This window comes from Carassius auratus, chromosome 25 (genome assembly GCF_003368295.1).
Source record: "Carassius auratus strain Wakin chromosome 25, ASM336829v1, whole genome shotgun sequence".
Lineage (NCBI taxonomy): Eukaryota > Metazoa > Chordata > Actinopteri > Cypriniformes > Cyprinidae > Carassius > Carassius auratus.
Genome location: NC_039267.1, coordinates 8,739,343 through 8,767,114, shown reverse-complemented (window position 1 = coordinate 8,767,114; position 27,772 = coordinate 8,739,343). Strand labels below are relative to the sequence as shown.

Sequence of the window (27,772 nt, the reverse complement as noted above, 5' to 3'; positions counted from 1 at the left end):
ATTGCTGGAAATAATAATTTTTTTTATAATTATTTCTTGTTAATTGATTTATTTTGCAACTATAAATAAATGAAACAAATAAATAAACCAAATTATAATAATGCAAAATTATGATTATAAGACATTTCTCTTGTTCAGTAATTATTTTTAAACTGTCCTCATTTGTAAGTCACTTTGGATAAAAGCATCTGCTAAATGACAGATATAAAACATTTTACAGGCTTATTGGTAAATAAATAAATCATGTATTTATTACATAATAATGGATGCATAAAACAAATAAATATACAAAATTATGATAAAGCAGGATATTGACAATATTGAAAAAGAAAAAATTCCTATATCTGTCACCTTTGATTTATACCAATAGAAACCAACAGAAAACATTACCGTCTACAGCTCGGTGCTTGGTTCTAAATAAATGCGACTTATATATGTTTTTTTTCCTCATCATGACGTATTTTTGGACTGATGCGACTTATACTCAGGTGCGACTTATAGTCCGAAAAATACGGTACATAATCCATAATCTGATTCTCTGTTCAGATGAATTTGTGTGAAAAGTTTTTTTGACTTAACATTCTATCTACCAAATTTAAAATAAGCTGAGGTTAAGCTGAGGTTAAACTAATTTTAAAAAACATTTACGTGCTTTCCCTATTCTCCAGGAGCTAGAGCAGGAGAGAGAAAACTATAGGCTTATCTCCGAAATGATAGATGACTCACAATTGTCAACACATCCATCATAGCCGGTAACTCATTCAGACATAAAGACCTCCTAGGAAGAGGCAGAGTTCAACATTACACACAGTTTACCAAGCCGTTGCTGCGCAATAAGAGAAAAATAATGATGACGACGTATGCATTCACCACTTACTACATCACTGATCTCAGTCAATTCAACCTTATAATCAAAGTAGATATTCCAATAACAAATACTTGTTTTTTAAAGTCTTTATTTCTTTTCTCCCAAGTAGACAGTAACAATCCAACCCCGAGAACAAATATATGACTCCTCCTCTAACAAAAGTCTTATCTACTCTTATAAATAAAGCATTATCTAAGTTTATATCACATACAAATGAAAGACCTTTATATCAGAACATACTGTTTACACATTTTTAAAATGTTTGACGGATTATATACACGTATCATCTATTTGGAATTGCATAGCAACTCATACAAAGCACTGACAAAATACATATTCTATCATAATGACAGCTCACCACAAACACACTATGGCAACTTGTAAAAAAAAAAAAAAAAGACCAGTTTTCTGTCTCGTTTATTATTCGAGCATTTAGTCAATTGTACAAGTAACATAAAGTGACCTGGTTGAATATACAAGAATTGAAACCGCAGACGATGATATAAATATATGTAAATAAATGGGTAAGTCTGTTACCCAGCCATTTGTCACTGAAAATGTGATATCTCATCTAAAAACATCTAAAACGTGTACTTAACATGCTCGATTTGGCCGGAAACCAAAACCAACAGGTTCGCATTGCTGCATGACTTCTGTAATTCTGTAAAGAACCTTAAATTTTCATTTTAAAAGCAGTCAGTGCAAGCAATCTATGCTAAGAGATATGAACACATCCCTGAAGGAAACTTCATTTATTTAGGCAAAAATGTATGGTCATAGGCAAATCTACTAACTAAGAAATGATTACCGTTTATAATATATTTTGAATAGAGAACTGGTTTAATGCTAAGGTTGTAATTAATGGAATGTTTTTATGAAATTCAAGCATTTACCACAAAGAGAGAAACTGGCCGTAAGCAACAGCTGAGGAAGCATTCTTAAACGCAGGAGGCTATGAAAACAACGTCTATCTCCAATCAGAACAAACACGTGAATTGGAAGCCAAGCTAAAGGAAGCCTCTATGGTTACATCAAATCTGTAAAACTATTAGATATGCAATCTAGAATTCAAACATTAATATTACATAATCAGAAGCAGCAAAAACCTCTCCTGTTAATCTCTCATGAGGTTTGTCTGGTTTTCTTTATAGTAGTTATAGTAAAAGCCACTTTCATACGTGGTATTTCAGCCCTGAAATATCCAACGTTTTGCACATTGGGTCGTAAGGAGCGGAGCCCTGAAAGCTGGACGTGACGTAGCAAACTCATGCATTCTGAAACATGACACAAACACTGTCTTTTTGGCATTACAATCAATACAGAGAGCAACAAACTAATTTCCGCACCCATGCTGCCTCATAGCATCACTAACGTGTGGCCGCACCAGATAAACCGGCCACGGGAGAGAGCAGATAAGACTCGGATGGAAAGGATGGATGCGGAGGCCGGTCACACAGCCGTCTCATGGTCCTCCCTCTGGATCATCTGGTGGTGTTGTCGGTTTTCCAAGTAAGCGGCCAACTCCACGTCTCGAGCTCTTTCGGCATATATCTTTGAAGTTTCACCCTGCAGAATGAGGGTGACATTTTTTTTAATCAATTAATTTGAATTTTTTTTTTTTTTTTTTTTACTTTTTAGTGGCATGAATAAATAAATAAAATATATAATATAACAATATAATATAAAACAGAATACTTTTTTTGCAATTATAGACAAATAAAAAAAAAAACTATATATATATATATATATTTTTTTTTTTTTTTTGCCACCTTTTATTTAAAGTATGCTATAAATAAATAAATAAATAAGATATATTATAATAAAATGAAATTTGTATAATTATAGATAAAATAAAATAATGATAATGTAAGATATGGGACTTATTTAATTCATTCCTTTTTTTCTTGTTTTTTTTCCACCTTTTTATTTTAACACATGCTTAGTTGTATAAATAAAAATAAATAGCTTAAACACACGTAATTGTAATATATAATTAAAATAATAATACATGTTTAACAAAATAAAAATAAAAGCTTATTTGAATATTACGGGATCTGTGAGATCACGTTGTCAAAATACATTAGCATATGACCTCCAGAGCAACACGGCAGCGAATAGTTATACATCATAGCATCATAAGCCCCGCCCACTGGCGTTCTGTCATTTATCGGTATTCATTGGACAAGGGCTTCGCGTCGCGTCAAAAAACAAACAGAACACATTATAATCATTTATACTGTCTCCAGTATTCTTCACGTACTGCTGACATCAGAGCAAATGGAAGAAAAATGGACGTTCGCTTAGACACATCCCGCTCGTTTCCATCTGTAAAGATTTCAAAAGATCCTCAGCATCAGAAACAAGTGTCTGATTTATTTGAATGATGTCCCGGATCATGTTGGAGGATTCTATGTTTATTCGGGGCATCTGACTGCTGATTGTTTTGTAAACGAGGCACAGTTTAACGGAGAGCCCGAGAAACTTTTACTGTGGAGATAATGATAAGTGTTTAAATATCCTCCAAGGAAAGGTCCATGTGAATGTTCCCACCTGTAGATCTGTCTTCATGAGGGATGCTCCGGCCTCCACCAGGTAATAGCAGATTGTTCTCTGGCACAACGCAGCTGCCTTATGCAGGGCCGTCTCCCCTCTAAATAAAAAACAGAGAAACACCTCCTAACCGTGAATGCCAATCAAATCTAGCTCCTATATCCCTTTTACCACAAATTAAATGGAGTACAAGATGCCGGAGTGGCTCCAGCACTACTTACGTTGATTTCTCGGTCACATCAAGGATGCAAGCCGGAGCTGTTCACCAAAAACAGTGAAAGATAATTAAAAAATTGCACGCTGAAAGTCAAAAATACAATAAATGAAGTCCAACCAACTCACCGTTATCAATGATATACTTCACAATCTCTTTACTGCCTAAAACCACTGCATGATGGAGGAGGGTGCAGCCAAAACGGTCCTGGACCAACAGGTTTGCCCCGCCTTCATGCATCTGAACCAGCTGAGAACATGAACGACCAGAGAACAGGCCTGTGACGTCTGGTAATGCTAATTATTATATATAAGAGGTTATTTTATGAATACCTTTTCGAGGTTGCCAGACTTTACGGCATCTAAGAGCAAACCGATTGATTCTGAAAGACATCACAAAGACAAATATGAGTGTTTTAATTGTACAAAATGGCTCTAGGAAAGGATAGAAAATGATTGAATATGTGATAATATATTTTGTTAAATTATATTTGATAAAAGACTAATACTAGTAATAATTGTATATTTATAAGAGTTTATTTTATTCATTTTTTTTTCAAATAAATACATTAATACAATTATATATCATATCTAAATATACTGGAAAGTCAATCTGGAAATGGAAAAATATGAGCACTTTTTTTGTACTAAATTGGTATATTTCGTAATAAATTTTAAAGTCTTATATTTACAATAATAATATAAAAAGTGTTTATTGTATTATATATATATATATATATATATATATATATATATATATATATATATATATATATATATATATATACAGTAAACTATTTTATTATTATTATTATTATTAAAATATGTCAATTGTGTGTACCTTGATCGCTGTCATTCAAATTTTTACTTTAATTGTTATGCTAACATATTTAGTATATAATTTTTTTTTCAAATAAATACATTAATACAATTATATATCATATCTAAATATACTGCAAAAGTTAATCTGGAAATGGAAAAATATGAGCACTTTTTTTGTACTAAATTGGTATATTTCGTAATAAATTTTAAAGTCTTATATTTACAATAATAATATAATAAGTGTTTATTGTATTATATATATATATATATATATATATATATATATATATATATACACAGTACACTAAACTATATATTACAGTAAACTATTTTATTATTATTATTATTAAAATATGTAAATTGTGTGTACCTTGATCGCTGTCATTCCAGCCCGAATCTAACCTGTGAAATTAAAATGAAATATTAATACGGCTATTCATAATCAAAGCCAACTACATTTGTCTGTCTCACCAGCGATGATTATTAAATACTGTATGTACCTGGGCACATTCACTGAGTCCCCATCGAGTGTGTTTGAACGATTCACATTCATCATTTTTGCTCCCCTCCTTGATGAAAGACATTGGGCAAAGACAAGCTTATGTAAGATATCCATTCGAAATGGATATCTCCTGCCCCTCTCACAAACAAAAAAGATGACATGGTGCAATGGTATATTTCAAAGTAGCATGGTATTATTGTGCCAGTGTAGTGCACTTCTGTAGCAGATGGGCATTACAGAGCCCTAGTTATGCACACGGAATTATGGGGTGGATAACTTTGTTAGCTTAGTAATGATGTTTGCTATAAAAAGACATAGCAGTGTTGTCATGGAAACGTCTGAATTAGACCACGAAGCGCTCAGTTCGAGATGTACCTGCACAAGCCTGGCTTTGTGGGAGTCTCTGGATCGCTAGTTTGCTTGCGTATGTCGCTATCCATGCTCGCGCTTTCCGTTTGGCCTTCAGCATGCGTCTGGTGAACCCTGCGAGAGCATGATGGGATGGACGGACAACAGAGAGGAGGATGTGTTTACGTGCTGTGAAGGGCGGGAAACTCGTTGTTTGTGAGATGTGTATAATTTACTGTAACAGAGCAACTGCTACAATGAGGTCTGACAGATGGGATGTGTTTTTTCAGCGATCCGCTGTGGGTCAGGCAGGGGGAGGGGAATGTAAACACAGATCAATGAGATTTTAATAGCAGGGGCCTTTATGAGGGACTGTCCTGTCCTGGATGGACTCACATGTGAACAGCACGCAGATTTGAGCTCGCTCACACGAGACTTTTGCACAAAAATGGCGCTGTCTCCCCATCAGATGTGCACGCAAATACACATAGTAAAAGACTTCCCCTGAGAGAATAGACTAGAGCTGAAGAGCCTTTTTTTTTCAAACCGGAAGGAACACATTTCGTTTCAATCTAGTGTTTACTGCACACACACAAACTTCTCTAGATATGTATTTATTTGTATTTATAGGTATATATGTATTTATAATGTAATATTATAGTAATATACATAATAAAATTAATTTAACAATTTAAAATATATGTACGTACATATATATATATATATATATATATATATATATATATATATATATATATTCTAAAATAGATATAATAAAACATTTTGATAATTAAATGATTTAATAGTAGTGTATTTTTAAATATAAATATGTTTTGTTATTATTTTTAGAATAAAAATTTGCATATAAAATATGTACATAATATAAATTAGATACAATAAAATATATTTTAATATTTAAATCGTTAAAATATTTTCATTTCACATAATTATTTATTTATACATTTATAATAGTTTATTGTATTAATAGTAACATAAAAGATACATATATAATGGCAGTTCAAATTTTTACTGTAATTGTTATGCTAACATATTTAGTACATAAAATACTTAGTATAAACTATATTTTGATATATAATAATATATTTTTATATTTAAATAATGTAATTTATAATTATAAAAGTTTGTTGTTTTAATATTAAGTTTATTTCTAATAAATATTATAAATGTATATTAAGATAATTTTTTTGATAAAAAAAATATTAATTTTTTTTTTTCTTTTTTTTTCTAATGGTTTCAGACATTTAAACCACATTATATTACTGTATATTATTTTTTGGGACTTCCTAGACTTACAAAAAAGTACTGTGACAGGACTACTGTAATGGCATGAGATGGTAATATCATGATATTGGGAAATTAGCATATTCATATAGCATGCTTTTAACATATTTCAAGTCCAAAAAACAACATCATAATATTACCATGGTACTTTCAGGTTCTTTTTAGTAAGTGCATCAGTTCCCATCAGTTGTGCATAATAAAGAAAATTATAATTCTCATGGATTCAAGCTAAACTTAAATCTGTTTTGGCAAAATCAACAAGAAATTTTAAATACAATTTTTTTTAGTTCCTTATTGAGGATTTTTTGCACTTTTGCTGTTTTTCCGGGGATATTTTCAGAAATTTAAATGCCTACACACATAACTCTGCTAGTCGACGGTGTTTAAATCATCTGCCAGAGTAAAAAGCGACGTAACATTTAACCACAGTTTAACCTCAGATTTTGTCATCTGAAGTGACTCGTTTCAATCTACCTGCACAGTGGAGAAGGTCCGGCAGAGCAGGCAGGAAAAGCAAACTGGTCTGTGCTATTGGAACATCCCCCAACACTTTCCATCGCCCCCGGCATTCCGGGCGATGTGCCCACCGTCTCCTTGGTGACCAGCTCCGGGTCCAAGATGAAAAGCTCATCCTGAGAGATCTCCGTCACATAGTTTAGATGCTCCTGCAGAGATATGCAATGAAATCTGCACGGTGTGACATGCAACACAGATGTAAAACGTCAAAGATGCCTGTTGTAGGTACCTGACCACGGTCTATTCTGTAGAAACGGTCTGCTGTAGTAGCTGTAAACAATCCAAAGGTGGAAAAATCTGATTATGGGGTTCGCAAACATCACGCTTGAAAGTTTTGGAAATCTCAAGAGCAATGAATCTCACAAAAATGATTCAAGCCTAAGTTATGTACTGTATAATTACAACACTCTTTTTTTTTAGATAAATTCTATGCTGTTTTTTTTTTTTTTCACTTTTGGAACTTGAAATGCTCTACTTACAATCCAGGAAGCACCATTTTGGTGAAAGCTTTGGCATGTGCAGTGTGTCTGTATTCACACCATCCCCCTCCTAAAGACAGAAAGACAGAGAGAGGAAAAAAATAAAGAGAAAGTGCAAGTGAAAAATGGCCCTTGTCCAAAATGAACTCACTGTGTGAGTTCAATTAGTCACAATGTGTTTTTCTGACTGTAATTGAACAGGAAGTCAACGTGCAATCACTGTCACATGCTCAATATAACATGTTTGGCATGAATAGTGGCAATTATAGTGGGCAGTGACTCTTAGAAGTCACAAAACCAGTCTTAAGCGTCAATTTTTATAATGTGTCCCTGAACAAGACACTTAACCCCTAGTTGCTCCAGAGGTATATAGCAATTGTAAGTCGCTTTGGATAAAAGAGTCAGCTAAAGAATAAATGTAAATATAAATAAGCTTTCCATTGATGTATGGCTTATTAGGATCAGACAATATTTGGCTGAGATACAACTATTTGAAAATCTGGATTCTGAGGGTGCAAAAATTTCAAAATACTTAGAAAATCGTCTTTAAATTTGTCCAAATTATTTCTTAGCAATGCATATAACTAATCAAAAATTACATTATATATTACATATGTATGATAGGAAATTTACAAAATATCTTCATGGAACATGATCTTTACTTAATATCCTAATGATTTTACTAGAGTTATCTGACTTATAAACGATTGAAACATTATTTTCAACAACAACAACTAAAAAACCTGTAGGACAGGATTTTGTCTATTAGAAATTGTTTGGGTTGTTAAAAAGGGTGTTTCATGCCAAATGGGCAGAGTTGAAACTAAAAGGGCTTGATAATGTCACTCAGAAAAGACTTACAAGTTATTGTATTTTGATGAATGATTACAAAGACAAACTTTTTTGGGGATTACATGCACAGATGAATAGTTTTCAAAAAGACAAGTAACATTGATTAAGAACGTCAATAGTTGATTCTGAGTTCATGTTGACATCAAGCCAGTCTTTGACAGTTCAGATCCTCCCCTTAACCTCTGCAAATAAGGAAGGAGGTTGTAGCCAAATCGGCCTGTTGGCACATTTCTAACCAGGAAACAACAAGCTGAAACAAGCTGAGAGCACCTCATGTAGCCTCTCGATATGCAACCGGCACGTCTCCAAATCACTGTTCCCGGGAACTGTAATTATCCCCATAGGAATCGCTGAGAAGGTGAAGGAAAAGAGGAAACATAGGTTAGGGTCGGGTTTAAATTAAGTCGTATTTGAAAGCAGAAGCTTTTCCAGGAGTGCATGAGTAGGTTCTCAGAGCTGTGAAAATGAGAGAGGACGAAGAGAAGAGATACTCACAGGCCTCCCTGAGCTGCTCCTTATCATAATGAAGAGCTTCATAATCATGCATGCTGATACGGTTCACCTGGATCTGCATTTTCTCTGTGATGGGCAGCTGACTACATCCATAAAGAGAAAAAACATCTCATATCAAAAGTCATATTTCCATCCACCCAGACAGTCAGACATATGCAGACAGTCAGACATATGCAGACAGACAGACAGACATAGACAGTCAGTCAGTCAGAAAGACAGACAGACATAGACAGTCATTCAGAAAAACAGACAGACAGACAGACATATACAGACAGTCAGACAGACGTAGACAGACTATCAGACATAGACAGTCATTCAGACAGACAGACAGACAGACAGACATTCAGAAAGACAGACAGACATAGACAGTCATTCAGAAAGACAGACAGACATAGACAGTCAGTCAGAAAGACAGACAGACATAGACAGTCATTCAGAAAGACAGACAGACATAGACAGTCATTCAGAAAGACAGACAGACAGACATAGACAGTCAGTCAGAAAGACAGACAGACATAGACAGTCATTCAGAAAGACAGACAGACATAGACAGTCATTCAGAAAGACAGACAGACAGACATAGACAGTCATTCAGAAAGACAGACAGACATAGACATTCAGAAAGACAGACAGACATAGACAGTCATTCAGAAAGACAGACAGACATAGACAGTCAGTCAGAAAGACAGACAGACATAGACAGTCATTCAGAAAGACAGACAGACAGACAGACATAGACAGTCATTCAGAAAGACAGACAGACAGACATAGACAGTCAGTCAGAAAGACAGACAGACAGACATAGACAGTCATTCAGAAAGACAGACAGACATAGACAGTCATTCAGAAAGACAGACAGACATAGACAGTCATTCAGAAAGACAGACAGACAGACAGACATAGACAGTCAGTCAGAAAGACAGACAGACATAGACAGTCATTCAGAAAGACAGACAGACAGACATAGACAGTCATTCAGAAAGACAGACAGACATAGACAGTCATTCAGAAAGACAGACAGACAGACAAACATAGACAGACAGAGAGACAGACATATACAGTCAGACTGACAGACATAGACAGTCAGTCAGAAAGACAGACAGACAGACAGACATAGACAGACAATCAGACAGACAATCAGACAGACAGACAGACATAAACAGACAGTCATTCAGACAGACAGTCAGACAGACAGACAGACAGACAGATACTGACTCATATAGTTGTGGTAGAGAGATTCTTCTCTTGGTCTTCTGCAGCATGTTGGCCTGGTTCCTGAGGGTGATGTGTATGACGGATGGAGCCAGTCGACAGGGTTCTCCATCCACCTGCACAGGAATGGGCTTAAAGGTTGTCAGGGTCACCTCTTGACACTGATGAAGCCTCTCGCCATGTCCTCCAACCTGCAGCGTCGCCTGTAGAAAGAGAGCAGCAACATTTGGATGGATTCAAGGGTAAATGTAGAACAAATCCATTAAGGAACCAAAGCCAAATCTCACCAGAGAGGTCATGGTGAAGCCAATAACCTCAATGAGCCCATCGTCATGTTTCTGTGGCCCAAAGTCATTGTGCTCACTTGGGTTCCCCCATGGCATCGTACCAGCGCAATATCTACAGAACATAATGCCCAGCTCAGTCAGGATAATCTCATTTTAATGAACTCTAGACTAGGTTCTTGTGTCTAGATTATATTTTATCCTGGAATAAACATACTTTGGAACAACAAATCTCTTTTTATAATGAGGTTTTCAGTCCATGTCTCCTGTCATGGTTTGATGACATGAAATTTGATGTCACATGGATGAAATGGTCTGACTGGCAACTTGAGTAAAGTTTTTTTTGTTTTTTCGCAAAATAAATTTTGTTATCCCAAAATAAAGAAGATCTATATCAAATAGCGCACAAATACAATTTACATACAAGAATGTACATAGGTTATCTTATATGGTAGTTGCATAAGACATTTGTTTTGCACAGTTCCATATCAGGTCAGTTTACCTGGGGATGTTGAGGAACAGGAGGCACTGCAGTTTCATATCCTGCACTTTACTAGTTAGATCAGTACCATCACACTGCACAGGAAATAAGAAAAAGCAAATGAGGGAACATTGTAAGTATTTGTTCCATATGTGAAAGTGCTTGCATATGTGCATATTTATTTACTGTGATCATAAGCAATTAATTTGGTGACATACTATTTTTGTTTTCATTTTTATGACAGTAATCAACAGTAATGACTTTATTTATGTGTGGTTTAAGTGATAAATATATATTATTCTGCTTTTCTGAAATGTAAAACCCTAAAGCTTTTTGTGTTTCTGATAAATTACATATGCATTATTAAGATAATTATTATTTATTGGTGTAATTTTATGTAATGTTTAATTATTAGTTTTTATTAATGCACAATTTGTAAGTATTGTTTTTTTTATCAACCTTTATATATAAAAAAAAAAAATTTAGTTTCAAATATCTTGGGTCATATTATATAAAAAGTGTGTATGTACTGTATACATATATACAACTTAACGTACCACAACCCTGATGTGTTTGGACAGATCTTTGGAGCTGCGCATCAAAAAGTCTGAGAAGGCTGTCTACAGAGGAGCACATGTGTTTGAACAAACATATTAAATTTAATGCATAACAAAAAAGAGTGAACTAAAAATCTATATGACTGTATTGGACAGAAACACTTACCCCTGCATAAAACATTTTATTGCGAAGTCGACTATTGAACCGTTCTGGTTTAGCCTCTGAGGAAACAAAACAACATCTTAGACCTTTGAATCCTTTCACAAACCGCAGATTTTACATGCAGTATGCAAACCTTCACTTCATAAACCAAATATTAAAAATGACACGGGTGAGTGAGCACACCTCGGGATTCATGAAACTCTAAGGTCACGTGTGCATCAAATCCGAGGCTGAAGTAATTGTTGAAGACGTCAATGGGAAGCTGAAATAGACACGGAGAAGTCATTAGCTCCCCCTTACCATTCATTTCAACACAAAAAGAGTTTATAAAAACTCTTTACACCCCTATTCCTGCTTGACTTGTAAAGCTAGAAGGATGGTGGTCTTCTGCTAAAGTCTAGCACCCTCTTCTGGTGTCAGCTGACCTTGTCGGTCTGGTGTTCGTCTCTCTCCTCCTCGCTGGCCTCCAAATTGGGCTCCACGCTCAGGTTCCATCGGTCCAGCTGGACGATGTTGCCGTCTTCTACATGGGACAAGATCTTGGACACCGGTTCATCCGTGTAGCCCTGAAAGTCAACGAGTGCACACATGTAAAAAACAGATCAATGAAAAGCTTGGAAGGGTTAACAAATAGTCGGACCACTTTCTTGTTACGCCACTTTAAGAATGTATCAGAAGTACAAATTAAAAGTTTAAACCACAAACCTCATGCTGCGAAACAAAACTTGTGGTTATATTAAAATACAGGAGTTTTTTCTTAGATTTGCATTTCCGAGGAAATGCACTAACTAAGGTTTATTAGAACATTACAAACAAGAGCATTCAGGTTCGTACCCCGCCCCAGTTGAGAGTCCTGGCCAGGTCATTTCCTGTCCCGAGGGGAAGCACGGCCACAGCGGGTTGAGGGTTCAACTGGAGCTCATCCAGGACTGAGAGAATCCACCCAACCTTTTCAAAGAGAGCATATAAATTACATGATTGTCCCTATGAACTTCCTGACCGAGGGTAGCATGATGAAATCTAAAAGCAATATCTGAGAGATCAGTCTCGGATCAGTCAGTGTTATTTTAGTAGTGGTGTTATGCCTGATACATTTCAGTTTTACCTGCACTTGAATCAGTTTCAAGTGCCTGTCGAGCGTGTCGAGCACATTGCACCGTTGAAAACATTTGCATACTGTGCACATACTGAAAAAGTATGAGCAGAAATGATATTACCCTCCATCCGGTTCTATCTAGACGAGAACGCAGATATTTGACTAACCGTTCCGTCACCGCCACAAACTAGGATACGCAGGTTGGGCACTTTGCTGTACATTTCTAACCTTAAAAAGAGGAAGAGAAAGTGTAAGAGAACACGCTCAAAGTTGAGAAAGAAAGTATAATCTATCAACTCTTACCCCTCTCTCGGACCTCCCTGAGTGAGGTCGAACACTTGCCGGGGGTTCAGGTACCACATGAAAGAGCGGATAATTTTAGTTCCCTTTATAGAAAAGAAGAAGAAGTGCTATTAGGTGGCTGTAAAATAACGTTTCTGTGCACTAGGAACTTTTGAGCGTCGCTTCTGACCTGGTTTCCGCCACTCTTCGGATTGACAAACACCAGCAGAGGCTTCATGAGCTGGGAAGGAATCGCTCGCACAATAAAGTGCTTCCATTTGCTGTCCTGCAGAGAACCAAATATTGAAATCTCGTCATATATAAAAACATATGACTTTCATTTGCAAACGTTCAAAGGTTTAGAGGTGTTTGCTACCTCTGTGGCTTTCTTGCAGGGTTTGGCCTTCAGAGATGTTTTCTTCTTTCTTTTACTGCTCTTCAGTGATGCCTGTATAAGGACGTATGCATTTTAGTGTTTACATTTGAGCTCCTTTCACCATGTCCACACCATAAAACACTGCAGCATAAAATTAAATCACTATTAGTACTTTAGAAATGCATTTGGAAGAAATTCACATATATGTATATATAAGGTATGCATTCATTCAGTTTTAAGTTGGTAAGATTTTTGAATGTCCATTTGTTCAAAAATACAGTAAATATAACCGTAACATGCTGCATGAACCCTGTTTTCTTCGGGTCAGGTGGTACCTGCTGTCTGCGGACTCTGATGATCCAGGTTGGAGGGATGATCACAGCCGCGTGAGCTCCGAGGGAACACGTCTCTTCGATTTTCTGCAGCATGAAGCAGGTCACCTTGTTGTGGTACTGTAAGACACACAGCAAAGCGCACTGATTGATGTTTTCTCATACTTGAAAATTTGTCATCATGTTATGCATTACTTCCACTCAAACGTTTTGGATGGTTTTTGAAAGAAGCATACAGTTAAAACAGTGCGGGTGCGAAATACTATTGTAATTTAAAATATATTTTTTTATGTTTTAATATATTTTAAAATTTAATTTATTCCTGAAATAGCTAAACAAAAGTTTCAGCAGCCATTATCTTCAGTGTCAGTAGTGATCAGAAATCATTCTAATGTGCTGAAAACAGTTGGGTTGCTTGATATTTATGTAAAAAACTGTAACAAAGAAAAATACTTTACTGTGTATTTAATATACAATATATATAATATATATATATATATATATATATATATATATATATATATATATATATATATATATATATATATCTTTCTGCCTCTAAACTTTTGAACAGTAGTGTAGCATTTAAAAAAAGGGATTTTATCAGATGTGGAACACTTACTGCTTGCTTACACCAAGAGCAGCTGATGGCCACAATATCTTTACTGTGGAAGGAGAATTTCTGCTGGAAACCCTGAGGAAAGAGTGAAATTAGGCCATAAATACTTTCTGGATGACTACATGTTTCACATTTTATGAGTCTTGTACTGACCTTTCCACACTGCCGGCATTTTCCATCTTGTCGTCTCCTATGGACCCAGTGATGTCTCATGTTTGGAGTCTGAAACACAAACCAGCTCAGCTGTTTAACAAAACTAAATGATAAAGCTCATATTAAGGGACAAAAAGTCTTACCTCTCGGACATTTCTCATCCCTGGATCTTTAAATGATGGCTTACATCTGAAGTTAATCTATGGGGAACAGTAAATTTCATTTGCTGACAAAAAAAAAGTTCAATACATTGCACGTTTTTTAGCTTGACAACAATCGTCTAACCTTCTCCAGCTGATCCATGCATACAGTGTGAACTGCTATTTTGCAGGATGCACATTTGTGGCGAGGAAGAGATTTTTGCTGAGAAAACAAAAAAAGAAACACAAGGATTGGCATTTTAGTAATTCATCTGAATCTGTGTTTATAACCTCTCACCACTAGAGGGAGCGCTCGTGCAGGGATTTTTACAAAAGGGAAGACACTAAACTAATCATTGTGCTGTCGATCGTTTAAGATAAATAAAAAATATGGGTCATTTACCAGTGACTTTGCAAAACAATACGTCTCTCCAACGTAACAGAAGTCTCCAGACGGACTGGTCTCAAACCACACGTGTTGACCAAACTGGGCATTTTCCTGAGGAAGACAACTAACCAGTAAGTTAAACAGAAGTTACAGAGATTAATATGGATTACTGTGTCATGCCAATTGCCATTGACAGAAATGTTAACTTGTTTGTTGAAATACAGATAAGTAACTCACAGTCCAATCCACGGTGCTGCAGATCTCTTTGATGGGTTCACATTTGGCTGGTATTATGGTGCCAGATTGGGCAGCATTGTCCTGCACACCAGCCTTGGCAATGGCTTTCCTGACAAAAACAATGACAGTGACATTAAACAGACTGTCTGTGTCCATCATATCCTAAAAAGTTAGTTATATTTAAAACACTGATCAAAATAAATACAATTATGAACATTTTTCCCTGAAAGAATTCCCATGAAATTTTATTTCACACAGGTTTCCACCTGGACTGCCTTGGGGTCTCTTTGAATTGCATTTGTTTAATTACATATCAACCATAAGACTATTTTCTATTTTGCAACCAACAACTAGAACTGTAGAACATGGCGTGGAAATATATAGGTTTTTCCGCTTTTAATCTGCTTTCAGGACTACAATAATACACTGTGGATACCTGATGTTATATGCTTATGTCATTAAGCTCACCAAATTTGGAAGATACAGCATTGAATTTTATACTAAATGTCAGAATGAAAATTGGCTTTATCTATATAGAATCGAGACTGTACATCAGAGTTCATGCTAAATGTTAACACAATAGACAAGTGCAGAAACACATGTGTACTCTCCTTATACAGGAACTCTGATGCAATTATGACTATGACAAGAATGTTGCCAATGAAGTTTATGCAACGAAACCTCAGGAAATGCATTTCTAAGGGTAAATATTAGGTTGATATGTTTTTTTGTAATCCTTTTGTAATCAAAACCTTGCTCAACCTGACCTTTGTGTCCTAATCCCTACAGAGTGAATCAGTGAAGCTTAGCAACCTGTTGATGAGAAGCCCACTGTGTGATCAGTAACGTTGATGAGTCACATTACCTCGCTATGGTAGCAGCTGCACTAATGAGCGCGCGCCACGGTGCCCGTATCCACGGGATGGAGAATGAGAAGGTCAATGCAACGAAAAGCTGCATTGCAACTGCCTGCTCTCGCATTCAGTATAAATGTTTGAATGCTTGAGAAATTACTAAAGATATTGACTCAGAAGTGCTGAGTTTGTATGCAAAGTCACATGTATTGCAAAGTCATAGTACCTAATCAGAAAACCTGTACATTCTGGTGTACTTATTTGGTCTTCACTGAAACATCAACTATTTAGGCACGTTCATACTGACAGAAATTTGCAGCGGCAAAGTGGTTGGACAACATTCATCTTCATCAAGAGTGCGAAAAATAAATTGGCTTAGGTCATAATTAGTATCTTTGGCTGCATATGATATACTGTACCTTTTAGCTTGTGTATCTTAGGGTACAGCCCCAGCTTTGTACCTGTGCTGAGGTAGGAAGGCAAGAATGTAAATCTGAGTAATAATAACTGAGTTTCGGGAGTTACCTTCGAACACAAATGCTGCCTGCAAGTCATTGACTGATAAGGCAGCAAAGCAACAAGTCAACTGTCTAAGCTTTTTTGCCTTTGTGTTGTTCTTCTCGCATTTCATGAAACGCTACATCTAATTTAAGAGCACAGCATGAAATGACACAACAACAGAATGGTTCTACATACGACAAGAATCCACTCCAAGACTCCAGCCTGGGATCGTAATAAGCTCCCAGGAGAGGATTGAGAGTCGCATGAGCCCTGAAGCAGGTAGAGCTTCTTCGGTTAGGAAGCGGCAGGCCTCTTCCTGGCCAGGGGCTTCCCGCTTTTGAGATGGTGGAGACCCGTCGACGGCGCCTCCTCTGGCTGCTACGGTAGTAGCGGCCGTGCGGTCCCGGCTCCGCGTAGCCATAATGTGACGAGTTCCTCCGGAGGCAGCGGGGAACTCGGATCAGCGGGTGGGCCTGGACACGCTCTGCCACCACGGCCAGAGGAAAGCATTTATCCTGCTGGCATAAAACAGCAGACTCTTTGATCTCCCAGTCTGACAAATCTGCCTCCTCTAGGAACTCCTTGGGCAGCCCTGAGTGATGACTCTCATCCGAGTGGCCGCTGGAGTCCTCGCTATCACTGTCGCTGTCACCTTCTGAAAGAAGCACATCTGTGTGGCTCCTGAACTTCGTGCTGCACCCCTTGAGTTCCACTTGCCCTGGCAATGGACTTCGGCTCTCCTCATCCTCTTCCTCCTCTTTCGTCATCTGAATTAAGCTGGCCAGCAGCATGGATGGACCTAAGAGGTGTGTGTCTATATTGCGGAGCTTGCTCACTTTCTTCCGGTGTACGGCAAAGCGAGGATTGGCTTTCGGGGTGGTGGTGCTGGAGCGCCGTCTACCACTACTTTTCTGAACCGGTTGAATACTAGTGATTCGAGGTAAAGCCTGAAGTTGGACACTGGATCGGCGTCGCTGGGTCAACGCGGTGGATGCAAGACCTACACTGGAACGTCGACGGGCACGGCTGGCTGGCACTGCAATGCTTGGCCTCCTGTGTCGACAGGGTTCAGGTACATGGCCATCATGAATGTCTTCTCCTGCTTCCTTCCTCTTAAAATGGCGGCGGAAAAAAGTGTCCATGGTGGCTGGAATAATACAGTTCTTTTTCTAAAGTTCCCCCTGAGGCTGTTGATTGAAAACGCAGCTGGTCAGCATAGATTAACCATTTTAGCACTAAGTTCTAAAACTGCTGAAAGCTTGTTACATTGACCTCCATTGACCAAGATTTAAACCTAATCCTTAAAATGGAGATTATCTAGTTTAAACTAACACATGCCAGTGCTTCCCGAAATGGTCGAATAATAGGCAATTATATTAAGAAAACACAAAATAACCTCATCGACATCAGACTTCACAAGAGATTAGTAGATCTGATCTACCAAGTATGTCCTTTTGGTTGAAAACCCTGATGGGACTCCACAACATCACAACATTACGTATATTTCTCCTTTTAGGAGGGTCGTCTAGACATGAGTTTAGACTGGTGATTAACATTATTATGAATTTGGAAAGCTAACTCCGCCTGTCGTAGCACAGATTTTCCTGGGGTTTACACCAGGACTATTTGCCTTCCAAATCGCGTTAATACTAGCAAAGCCAGTTGATTACAAAGGTGCATTGTGAGTTCACGGGTGATGACATCATGTCATAATGAAGTGAAAGGCACTCAAGGAAATGAGGCTCTGCTCAGCTCATGAACGTCCTGATTATCAACACGGGGATGTCCAGGGCAGATTATAAGGGCTTTCTGACCCTTCAGTAGTGACTGCCTGGACTAATTATAGCAATGTAACCAGTCTATCTCATTTAGAGTCTGATTTGACCTAGACACAACTCTCAGGGTAAGGAATGATGCTATTGGTGCTAAGTATTTTGTAGCAGCAATATTTACAGTAAACACGGTATTGTACTACAGAGGAGGTGACAGTACAAACATAACAGTACAAACAATTAACTGAAAAAAGATCATTGCAAATTGCATTAAAAAGATATTGTGTCCATACTAAACACTTCTGTGTTAAAAACAACTGTTCTTGCTCTCCAGGCAGAATAAGGAAGTGACACTCAACCAAAACGAATTACTGTCCGGGTCATCTCTAGCAATGGTATGTAATTAGTGAAGTGGGTTCATTTAGTACCAAAATATGCTCTTAAACCAAGAGTCTGAGTTTGTGTATACATATATATACATATACATACATATATATACATCATTTGCTTATGTCTGCTACGTTTAAACAGATTTACATTACACAAAGCTTTATGCATGTAAAAAGATAAATATTCATAACAGTACAACAACTGGTCCAAACTGCTAAATGTCCACATACAGTGCAAACACATACAAAACCTCCCTAAACACTAAGTTCTAAAGCTTAACTCTGCGTTTATGTCCAGTTTTTAGTCAATATCCAACAACAAAAACTAAAAAGATATCATACGACCTTAGAATTTAGCTCCCCGGCTCCTTCCCTGACCGTCCCCACACAGTGAACTGACAGAGAAAGTCCAAGAGATGGACAGGTGAGACAGCCTCCCCCACACACACACACAGATGTACTACACACAACCCAAGCCTTCAGGAAGAGGAGCCCCACATCCACCCACAAACAACACAGCACACTGGGAAGCAGCAGCACACATCACAGAGGAAAGAGTCATCGACTAGGCAGGAGGTAACTGGTAGGAGGGAATGCAGGGTGCATCGAAGCCTCCGGTTTAAAATAATGACCAATTATCAGCTTAACGCTGGGAGTTTGTGAGAGACATACACAAGCAAGTTTCCTAGCCTCCTAGATCATGTTCCTGGCACACATGGGGCTGACACCAGTTGCTTTATAGGAACACAATTAATGGTTTTATGATAATAATCTCCATCGTGAACATTGTGCAAAGCCACTTCTGCTTTTAAACAGACCGTTATGCTTTTTGCTTAAGAAAAAGAGGACATAGCACTAATTCTGGCGCAAAGCAACCCGCGACATGCAACACCCACAGCTGTGAAGATGATCTGTGCGGTTTAACCCACGAGAGCAGCATCACGTTTAAACTGTATGTCGGTTTTTTAACCATTGTAAAGCTAATCATAAAGATGATGGCTTTAGTGTGGACGCATTGTGTCTATTCACATCCCCTAATTGGACGACAAGGCGATGCCACTCCACCCCAAAAGCACAATGAGTTTAATTTCCATTTCAAGGCCCTTGTGCTGTTGCATTATGGATCAACGGGTGAGGAGTGAATGCGTTTGAATATCAATTTGGCAACCTATAACGAACATCATAGTTTTGTTGCGCCTGTGGTTCAAGCTTTAAATACTGAGCATCAATGTGAGCCACTTGATTGTGCCCCTTGTTCTTTGGGGCACTTCTGTGAGTGACCGATGTGCACAGAGCTGGAGACTCCATGTGGAAGTAATTACTGTCTTTTAAGTGATGGGGGAGAAAGATCTGCTGGCTGTTACCATGGAGTTGGACATCATGGCAACCAAACCTGCTTAGCTGTCCTTTAGTCACTGTGAACTTCGATGGATATAAAAATACACCCCAGCTTTATATTAATCATGAACTAATTTGTCTTTTATTTGACACCCTTTCAAAAGGATACACTTTAGGTACTAATATGTTCCTTTAATGTACTAATATGTACCATTTAGGGGTAAATAAGGTACAAAGATGTACCTTTTAGATTTTATACCTTAGGGTCCCGTCCCAGTGACAGCTTGTACCATTTTTCTTTCAAATGCCTTTAAAAAAACGTTTCTTATTGCATGTTAATGATCTTAATTCACCAGTACACATCAGTTACAATCACATCAAGGTTATATTCATAATATTTTGTCTACTTTTTCTAGGCCACAAAGTGTCCTACTATTTATTTATTTTTTTTATATTTATTTATTTTTTTATATTTATTATTTTTTAAAGAAATTAATACTTTTATTCATCGAGGATGATTTAAATATTAGAATAATTTCTGAATGATCATGTGACATTGAAGACTGGAGTAATAATGCTGAAAATTCAGCTTTGCATCACATGAATAAATGACATTTTAAAAATATTAAAATAGGTAACATTTATTTTAAATTGTAATAATATTTTACAATATTACTGTTTTTTTATTTTTTTCATTCAGCCTTGGTGAGCATAAGATACTTTCCAAATCAATTAAAAGACTTGATGCCAAACGATATCAACTGATTTCTTGAAATCCTTTGCAGGATTTGAACCCTTTAGTTAACAGTTCAAATCTATAACAATTAGGCTCAATTATCATTATAGATATATTTGGCATATAAGATTAGAGAAACAGAAATGTAAGTCATCACGAAATCAAAATGTACCTATTTACTTTATTAATTCACATTCCTGGTCTCAATGCATCTGATTCATCAGTCTAAATTATTTCAAACAATTCCTCTATTTTTTCCCCTGTATGAACGTCTCTTTGAACAAGTCTCTGATGTTGCAGGAAAGCTAAATGTTAGATTGAAGAGGAAAAGGATGGCAATGCCACCATCTGCTGGAAAGGAAATACTGACACTATCCATTAAACAAATGCACTTCCTCTAAAGGTGTTCTATCCACATAAATACTTCTCAGATATTCTTTCTTTTATTTAATACTATTTAGCTGCTCTCATTAATCTTTTTCATATTTACATATATTTCACAAGACAAAATATTAACTGAATTTATAATATAGTATTTTTGTTTTGTGGTTTATTTTATATATATATATATATATATATATATATATATATATCTTTTTTTTTTTTTTTACGTATATATATATATATATATATATACGTATGATAACAGCTGTAAGTGAACAATGATCACACTAATAATGACAAAGGATCTTCACACAATGTCATCTGCTTTCGCAACATACTAGAAACATTTTGTAAAATGTGAAAATGTTGAGACCATGGCATCCCACTGATGATTACATGCAGGAAAATCCCTGATTTTGTCACATATTTAGACCCTAGCCTATTACATCGTTGTTCTCCAAAACTGATCAGTTCCTATGACTGCACTTGCTCCACCACAATGGTCAAACCGCAGACATAGTGTCTCTCACTAGAGTGTGCTTCATGAGCAAGAATAATACATTTACTGTATGGGTGAAATTCTTTCTTTCTTTTTTTAGATGTCTTTGCATGGCAGCATTAAGGTGGTTATTTTTAGAGCCTGTTTCAAAATCCATAGATTCATAGAATTCATAGAGCTGCTCGGTTATGGGGGAAATATTTTGGCTAATATTGTAATCATGATTATTTCAAATTATGAATACTAAAATGAATTATTATTGAAATTTCACCATTCTCTATTTTCAAAACCCTCAAACGTTGATAAAAGTAAACTGCAAACAAAAAAGCTAATTACAATCAATAGGACAAATACAGAAATTAAATAGTCAGTGTTAAATAATACAAATATCAGTGTTCACTCTATGAATTAGTTTGATTCTTATTAAATCTACAAAGTCATTCTGGTAAGAGGTTTTCTTTTTCTTTTTTTAATAGCCTACTGTGACTTTAAGACCCGCGCTGCACGGATCCAATAAACTGTCCCACATCCCATATTGTCCAAACGATTTATATTAAGAATGTGTTTAGAAATCGACTATGTACATAAATACCCTCAAACCCAGCATTTCGGAACTATTTTTGTGTATATTTTGCCATTTAGGCACGTACCCGAAGCTATATTTTGGTTGTTCGAGTTTCCCTCAGTCTCGGAGCGCGCGCGTGTAAAGCGTCCTGAGGAACTGTGTAAGTACTTTTTCACAGTCTAATAACCCTTTTCAATGTTAAGATAGTCACTTAAAAGATTTGACTGATATGGACGTTAATTGTGAGCTTTTATGAAGAGTTGGAAGCACACCGCTGTAGAGGAGAGGAACGGATGGGCACAATAATTATTTAATCTCGATTGTCGTGTTTTCATAATCGTTAGAAGCCGAAATTGAAACTAAAATGTACAGCCCCTCTGGCATTTCACCAACAGCCTTAGAGCCTGTTCACACCAAGAACAATAGCCATAATGATAAAGATGTAGCTATAAAAATCGTTCTTCTTACTGTAAAACAGTAGCAGAGTCCTTAGGCTATAACAATATCTGCCAAGAGGAAGGATTGTTCGAATCACTTCCAACAATATTTTTTTTCAAGCTGGTGAATGATTAAAAAACACTTGACAGTCTATCAGAATTCATCCTCTTAGTTGAGGCAGATGATACAACTGCGGCACACACGCTTAACCTCTAATAAAAAATGTTGTACTGGTGTGGATGCTGATATATTAGTATTGTAGTGATTGTTGTTGGTGTGAATGGGCCTTTATTCCCACCTCAACGCTGGTACCAAAATAAGAAAAAAATTCCACATACACTTGTTCACTTTCACACTTATTCAGTCACCCACATATGCCTAGAGATCTCCATTAGCCCACCCTGAGACTCTGACCCTGATCCATACTTAGCTCCAGCATAGAATGAGACGTTAAAGATAGCTACAGAAATGGGCCTGTTCCTCCACGGGGCGGAACAGTGCAGCCATGCAAATGAAGTCGTGCGAGATAGGCCACTGGGTGTGAGAGTGTTCAAGGAAACCTGTGTCTACCTATGACCTGAAAAAAAAAAAAAAAAAAACAGTTCTTTGATGCAATCTGCACATGTAACGGCCGTTTGGATGTGCAGGTCTTCTTGGCCCCTAAGGAATCTGATCTGAACTCTCTGTACCACAGTGATACACAACCTGTGTGCCTCAGGTGTCCTAGCCGGGTATGGCATTATCAGATTACACACATCAACACAGCAGTGAACAGGTGCCTCATCAGCACACAGAACAGGTGGAGTACAAATACACACATAAACACACGCACATCTCGGAGGACGGGGGACTGGATGATGGAGAAATGGTCATTTATATTGGCAAATATACAGATCAAAGTCAGTTTCCATGTTTGACAGTTTTCCATAATTTTAAAACAAGTATTTCATAATTTTATTAAATTATTTAATTAAAAATATTTATTTAAAAAAAGTATTACTTAAAAATAATCACATTTTATATAATTGTCCTGTACTAAGTTAAAACTATTTATATGAGTGCTGGACAATGATTAATTGTGATTAATCGCATCCAAAATAAAAGTTTTTGTGTACATAATATATGTGTATTTATCTGTATATTTATTATATAGGGCCTCTGAATCCTAAAATCCATTTTATTTTTTTCCAAATTACGCATTTTTTTTTTCTATTTTTTTCCATTTTAATATTCCTCGACCCATTTTAAATATATTTAATTTTATTAATAAAAAAGCATGTCTAATTAATTAAAATCATTAAACTTATACATTTTCACATCAATTTATTAAAAGTTAAAAAAAATTACGTTTAGGGCCCTTTGAAATTGTTTCTCACCATATTTTGTATTGTTTTGCGTTTATTTAAAAATTCTGCGTTTTAGCATGTCTAATTATTTGAATGCATAAAACAACTTTATTTATTTTTTCTTAAAGTAGCCTTTTTTAGAGCAGTTCTGGAGATGTGTGTTTACATCCTCGTTTAGTGAGACGGAAGACACTGAAATCTGCCGTCACGTGAGCTTCAGTGTCACCTGTGCTTCAGCATGTGTGTAGTAAATGAAACCGCGTGTCTGTGCTATTCATTTACAGAGACATGCAGAATATTCAGGATTCATATTTAAATTAACTTTTGCAGCGTAATATTTACAGATACTAGTACATATCGCAATTTGATTGAAGTGTAATGACCTACTTTTGATTAATTAATAAAAAAATTGACATACATATATATATATAGACACATTTTGTAAAATGTATAATATTTTGTAAATATAATACTGCTTTTGTTTTGAGCACATCACATGCCAATGGGGTCCAAAAGATCACTGACCCCCGTTGACTTTCATTGTGTGGAGCAAAAACTAAAAAGTCATGCAGGTTTGGAATGACATAAAGGTCAGTAAATGATAAAAGATAAAAATTATTTAAAAAAACTTTAATTCCTTTAAGGTTAGAAGGTTGCTTGCCTAAAGCAAACACAATTATCAACAAAAGCAAATCAAAAAACTGAAAAGCATGCAAGAGTGACTTAACCCCTCACAGAACCAGACTATAGTGGAATTCTTCTTAAACTCTCACTTGGAAAAACTGGTTTTTCATGCTCAAATAGAGCAAGGGAACGTCCATTGTCTGAAATGCAATGGAAGCCAACTGAAAAACCTGCAAAAACATTCCAGACTGACACTTTTACACAATCTGTGTCTGGCTCGAGCTATTCAATGCATCTGATTACGATACATACTTCAGTCCTCTAATCAAATTTTGTTTGTGGAAGTTTTTCATAGTGGAAGGCAGAAAGGCAAGATCTGCAAAAAGATTTATTTAGACTAACGTAAAAATTCTAGTTGGACTCGCAGGTCAAGATGTTTGTGAAGAACTGATTCGACTGGAAATATCGAGATTAAACAGTCTGCAACATCTGAGGCTGAAGGTTCAACTTTTGCCATTAAACCCAAACTTACACATTTCCAATTTCAGTCCTGCTATAAACAATTGTAGATTATTTATTGGCATTGATGTTTCCGTGAACTTTTAACATCAGTGGAACCTTTCAATTGGACAGAAGCCTCTTTATAGTTAAAAATCTAATTATTATTAATGTTATTAAAATATTAACTGAGGCACAAAGAAAAGGTTTTTATATCTGATTAAGGTCAATGGTTTTGAAAGAAGAACCCTAACCCTAACCCTAACCATCAACAATAAAACATGGCCATGTGGAGGTAAATACAGGCCTGTTTTTAAGGTTGAACTAGCTTTTTTGCTATCTAAAACCACTTTTCAGTGATCTGGAAAAACTAAAATTGTTACTTTTTAAGGGGACAATTCTGGACAATGCAAAAATGCAAACCATATCAGAATTATTAGTCATCAGTTGTGAGAAGACGAGATGAAAAGATACAAAAAGAAACACACTTCCGCTTTCTTGGCTATTTCACATCCTCATATTATTAATGTCTTGTCTTTCGCAGATACGCACACAAGGTAAACCCAGATGAAATCACACAGATCTAAGACAAGTCGAGGTGCATGAGGTCAGGAGTGCGGAGCACAGGTATACGCTGTTCTCCCAACAGGTCGGACAATTATAGTGCGTAATTAATTGCTTCTCTAATCCATTAAAGGCATCTATTTCCAGGGAACCACAGGAGATCGTAGGATTAATTTAGACGCCTGATGAATTTCGAAAGCGCACGTCGAAGTAATGTCATGGGAGTTATGAGTTAATGTTTTTAAGCAGAAGCGGTTACATTGAAGGATTTGGGAAAGTGCTTCACAAAGCATTTCCTAGATAGATGGAGAGTCACGGATTTCGTAACCCCAGGACATCAGGTGGTGCCTTTCACCACAGGGTTGGTCCAAGCAAAACGCGAGTTTAAATTGCAAATAGACATCAGACGTGTGGTTTCAGTCACAAATGTTTGACTTGATGACAGAGAAGAGACACCACACACAAGTTTCAAAAAAACGTATAATGAATAATAAAAAATGCTATTATGTTAGTTTTAATATTGAAGTAGAGAGAAAGTAAAAGATAATAAAAAAGATCAAATAAAATAGACAATTTTGGCCCTAAGAGTTGGTCAAAAATGCCATTTCAACTTAAGAATTAAAGTTGAGAGTCCATAGTATAAATTAAAAGTAGTCAATAAATAATCTTCAGACATGCTGTTCCAGTCACGAATGTTTGGAGTAAAGTGATATAAAGACACTAGATTTTTCAAAAACTTACTTTCCTTTTGAACAACCCTGAAGTTTAGAGTCATGTACTCAAACATCTCACCCACCTTCTACCAAAGATCCGCAGTCCAGAGAAGCTCTTGGTGTTGTTGGGACAAGGTAGAGCTGCAGGGGTTGTGATGGACAGGTCCGAACAAGACGAGGAGGCTGAATCTGGACCTCCGGGGTCTTCAGCATCCAGGGGTCGGGACAGCCCCTCCACCTCTCCCTCAGGGTGCCAGTTCGACTGCTCCATCTCAGATGTGCAACCCTACTTCTCCTGTCACAACTTCATACACGACGATCACAGGAAGCCAGTCCATCAAAGTCTCCATATCAGGTGAAAAAAGATACGATGCAAGGGAAACTTTTGAAGCCGAGTGTCAGAAGTGGAAGCGCTCTCCACACGCAGTTTACTTCAGTACGGCTTAGTCAGGCAATCATGCAGAACGGCACAGCACCAGGAAGTAGATCTTGAAGTGCTGGTACGGCTTTGACAGATAACGTCCCTGCTTTTCTCGTCCATGGGCTGCAGCCAGACGACTTCCTCCTCCTTCACGGCTCACCTACTGCAACTCAGCTGTTTGTTTGGCAAGAAGCTTCCCTCCAGTCAAACTCTCTCTCTCTCTTTAGTTTCACTTTGTTCACTTGCACCAGACATGTGCGCGCAATCCAGGAAGTGTCAAACAGGTGTAGGACTCCTGTCCCTCATGCCGAGAGCTTTACCGCCCCTCTCCTGCTGTGCCAGCCTGACTGACTCTTTTACGTTCAAACACACACTTTTATCAGGTCTTCTCTCTCTAACACCTCCCCCGCAACACGTTCCCCCTTCACTGGTCCAGGTTAGGACAGGAGTGTGTCACCATCTATTGGTAGATCAAGGGAACTGGTGTACGATTCGGTGGTAAACCACAACAGGAAACAGTCGTCAGTGCACACAAATTCAAGTCGCACCTTGATGCTATTGCATAATATGCTTCTACTTGGGAAGGAATGCTGTTATGATTATATCTTCAAATATGGAGGGTCAAAGTGCAGCAGGAGAGTACGGCAGAAGTTTTTTTGGCATTATACCGTCAGAGTGGGTGGTTTTGTTCGCATTGGACTAAGTCATCACTGTTTCTGCAGTACTGTTCTAACTCTGGAAGAGAAGAGCGGATCAGGCTTCCCTCCCACTCAGACTTTACATAAAGACGGGTGGAGCGAGGCCCACGCCACACTCACTACGCTATGCAGGGACTACATCCAGGC

General features: G+C 37.1%; 1 protein-coding gene across 3 annotated transcripts; it reads right to left on the bottom strand.

Annotated features, from left to right (window-relative positions):
* Positions 1–540: 540 nt before the first annotated feature.
* Positions 541–27,490, bottom strand: dgkzb (diacylglycerol kinase, zeta b). Of its 3 annotated transcripts, XM_026203211.1 has the most exons (34): positions 19,147–20,331; positions 16,836–17,827; positions 15,286–15,394; positions 15,064–15,159; positions 14,806–14,883; positions 14,664–14,720; positions 14,521–14,589; positions 14,371–14,442; positions 13,752–13,868; positions 13,417–13,488; positions 13,231–13,326; positions 13,062–13,144; positions 12,926–12,986; positions 12,497–12,610; positions 12,088–12,228; positions 11,846–11,924; positions 11,666–11,721; positions 11,500–11,562; positions 10,964–11,037; positions 10,465–10,576; positions 10,181–10,380; positions 8,948–9,048; positions 8,723–8,802; positions 7,601–7,670; positions 7,351–7,391; positions 7,080–7,270; positions 5,331–5,438; positions 4,954–5,022; positions 4,824–4,855; positions 3,965–4,014; positions 3,761–3,881; positions 3,640–3,676; positions 3,419–3,518; positions 542–2,434 (listed from the first exon to the last, which is right to left on the bottom strand). In XM_026203211.1, the coding sequence occupies exons 2-34, from the start codon at positions 17,780–17,782 to the stop codon at positions 2,318–2,320; spliced, it is 3,813 nt and encodes a 1,270-aa protein (XP_026058996.1). In that variant the 5' UTR covers positions 17,783–17,827; positions 19,147–20,331; the 3' UTR covers positions 542–2,317. The 3 variants fall into 3 exon arrangements, with proteins under 3 accessions (XP_026058997.1, XP_026058996.1, XP_026058998.1); XM_026203213.1 differs by lacking the exons at positions 16,836–17,827; positions 19,147–20,331 and adding an exon at positions 26,590–27,490 and having other exon boundaries at positions 553–2,434; XM_026203212.1 differs by lacking the exons at positions 4,954–5,022; positions 5,331–5,438 and having other exon boundaries at positions 541–2,434; positions 16,836–20,334.
* Between the last annotated feature and the right edge of the window lie 282 nt (positions 27,491–27,772).

Bases quoted from the DNA above. Each gene is read 5' to 3' on its own strand.
- dgkzb (XM_026203211.1), bottom strand. From the start codon at position 17,782: ATGGACACTTTTTTCCGCCGCCATTTTAAGAGGAAGGAAGCAGGAGAA. The intron at 14,721-14,805 runs GTTAGACGATTG...TGTTCCCCATAG, and splicing joins GCATGGATCAGCTGGAGAAG to ATTAACTTCAGATGTAAGCC. The intron at 3,677-3,760 runs GTGAGTTGGTTG...TTTGGTGAACAG, and splicing joins GAAGTATATCATTGATAACG to CTCCGGCTTGCATCCTTGAT.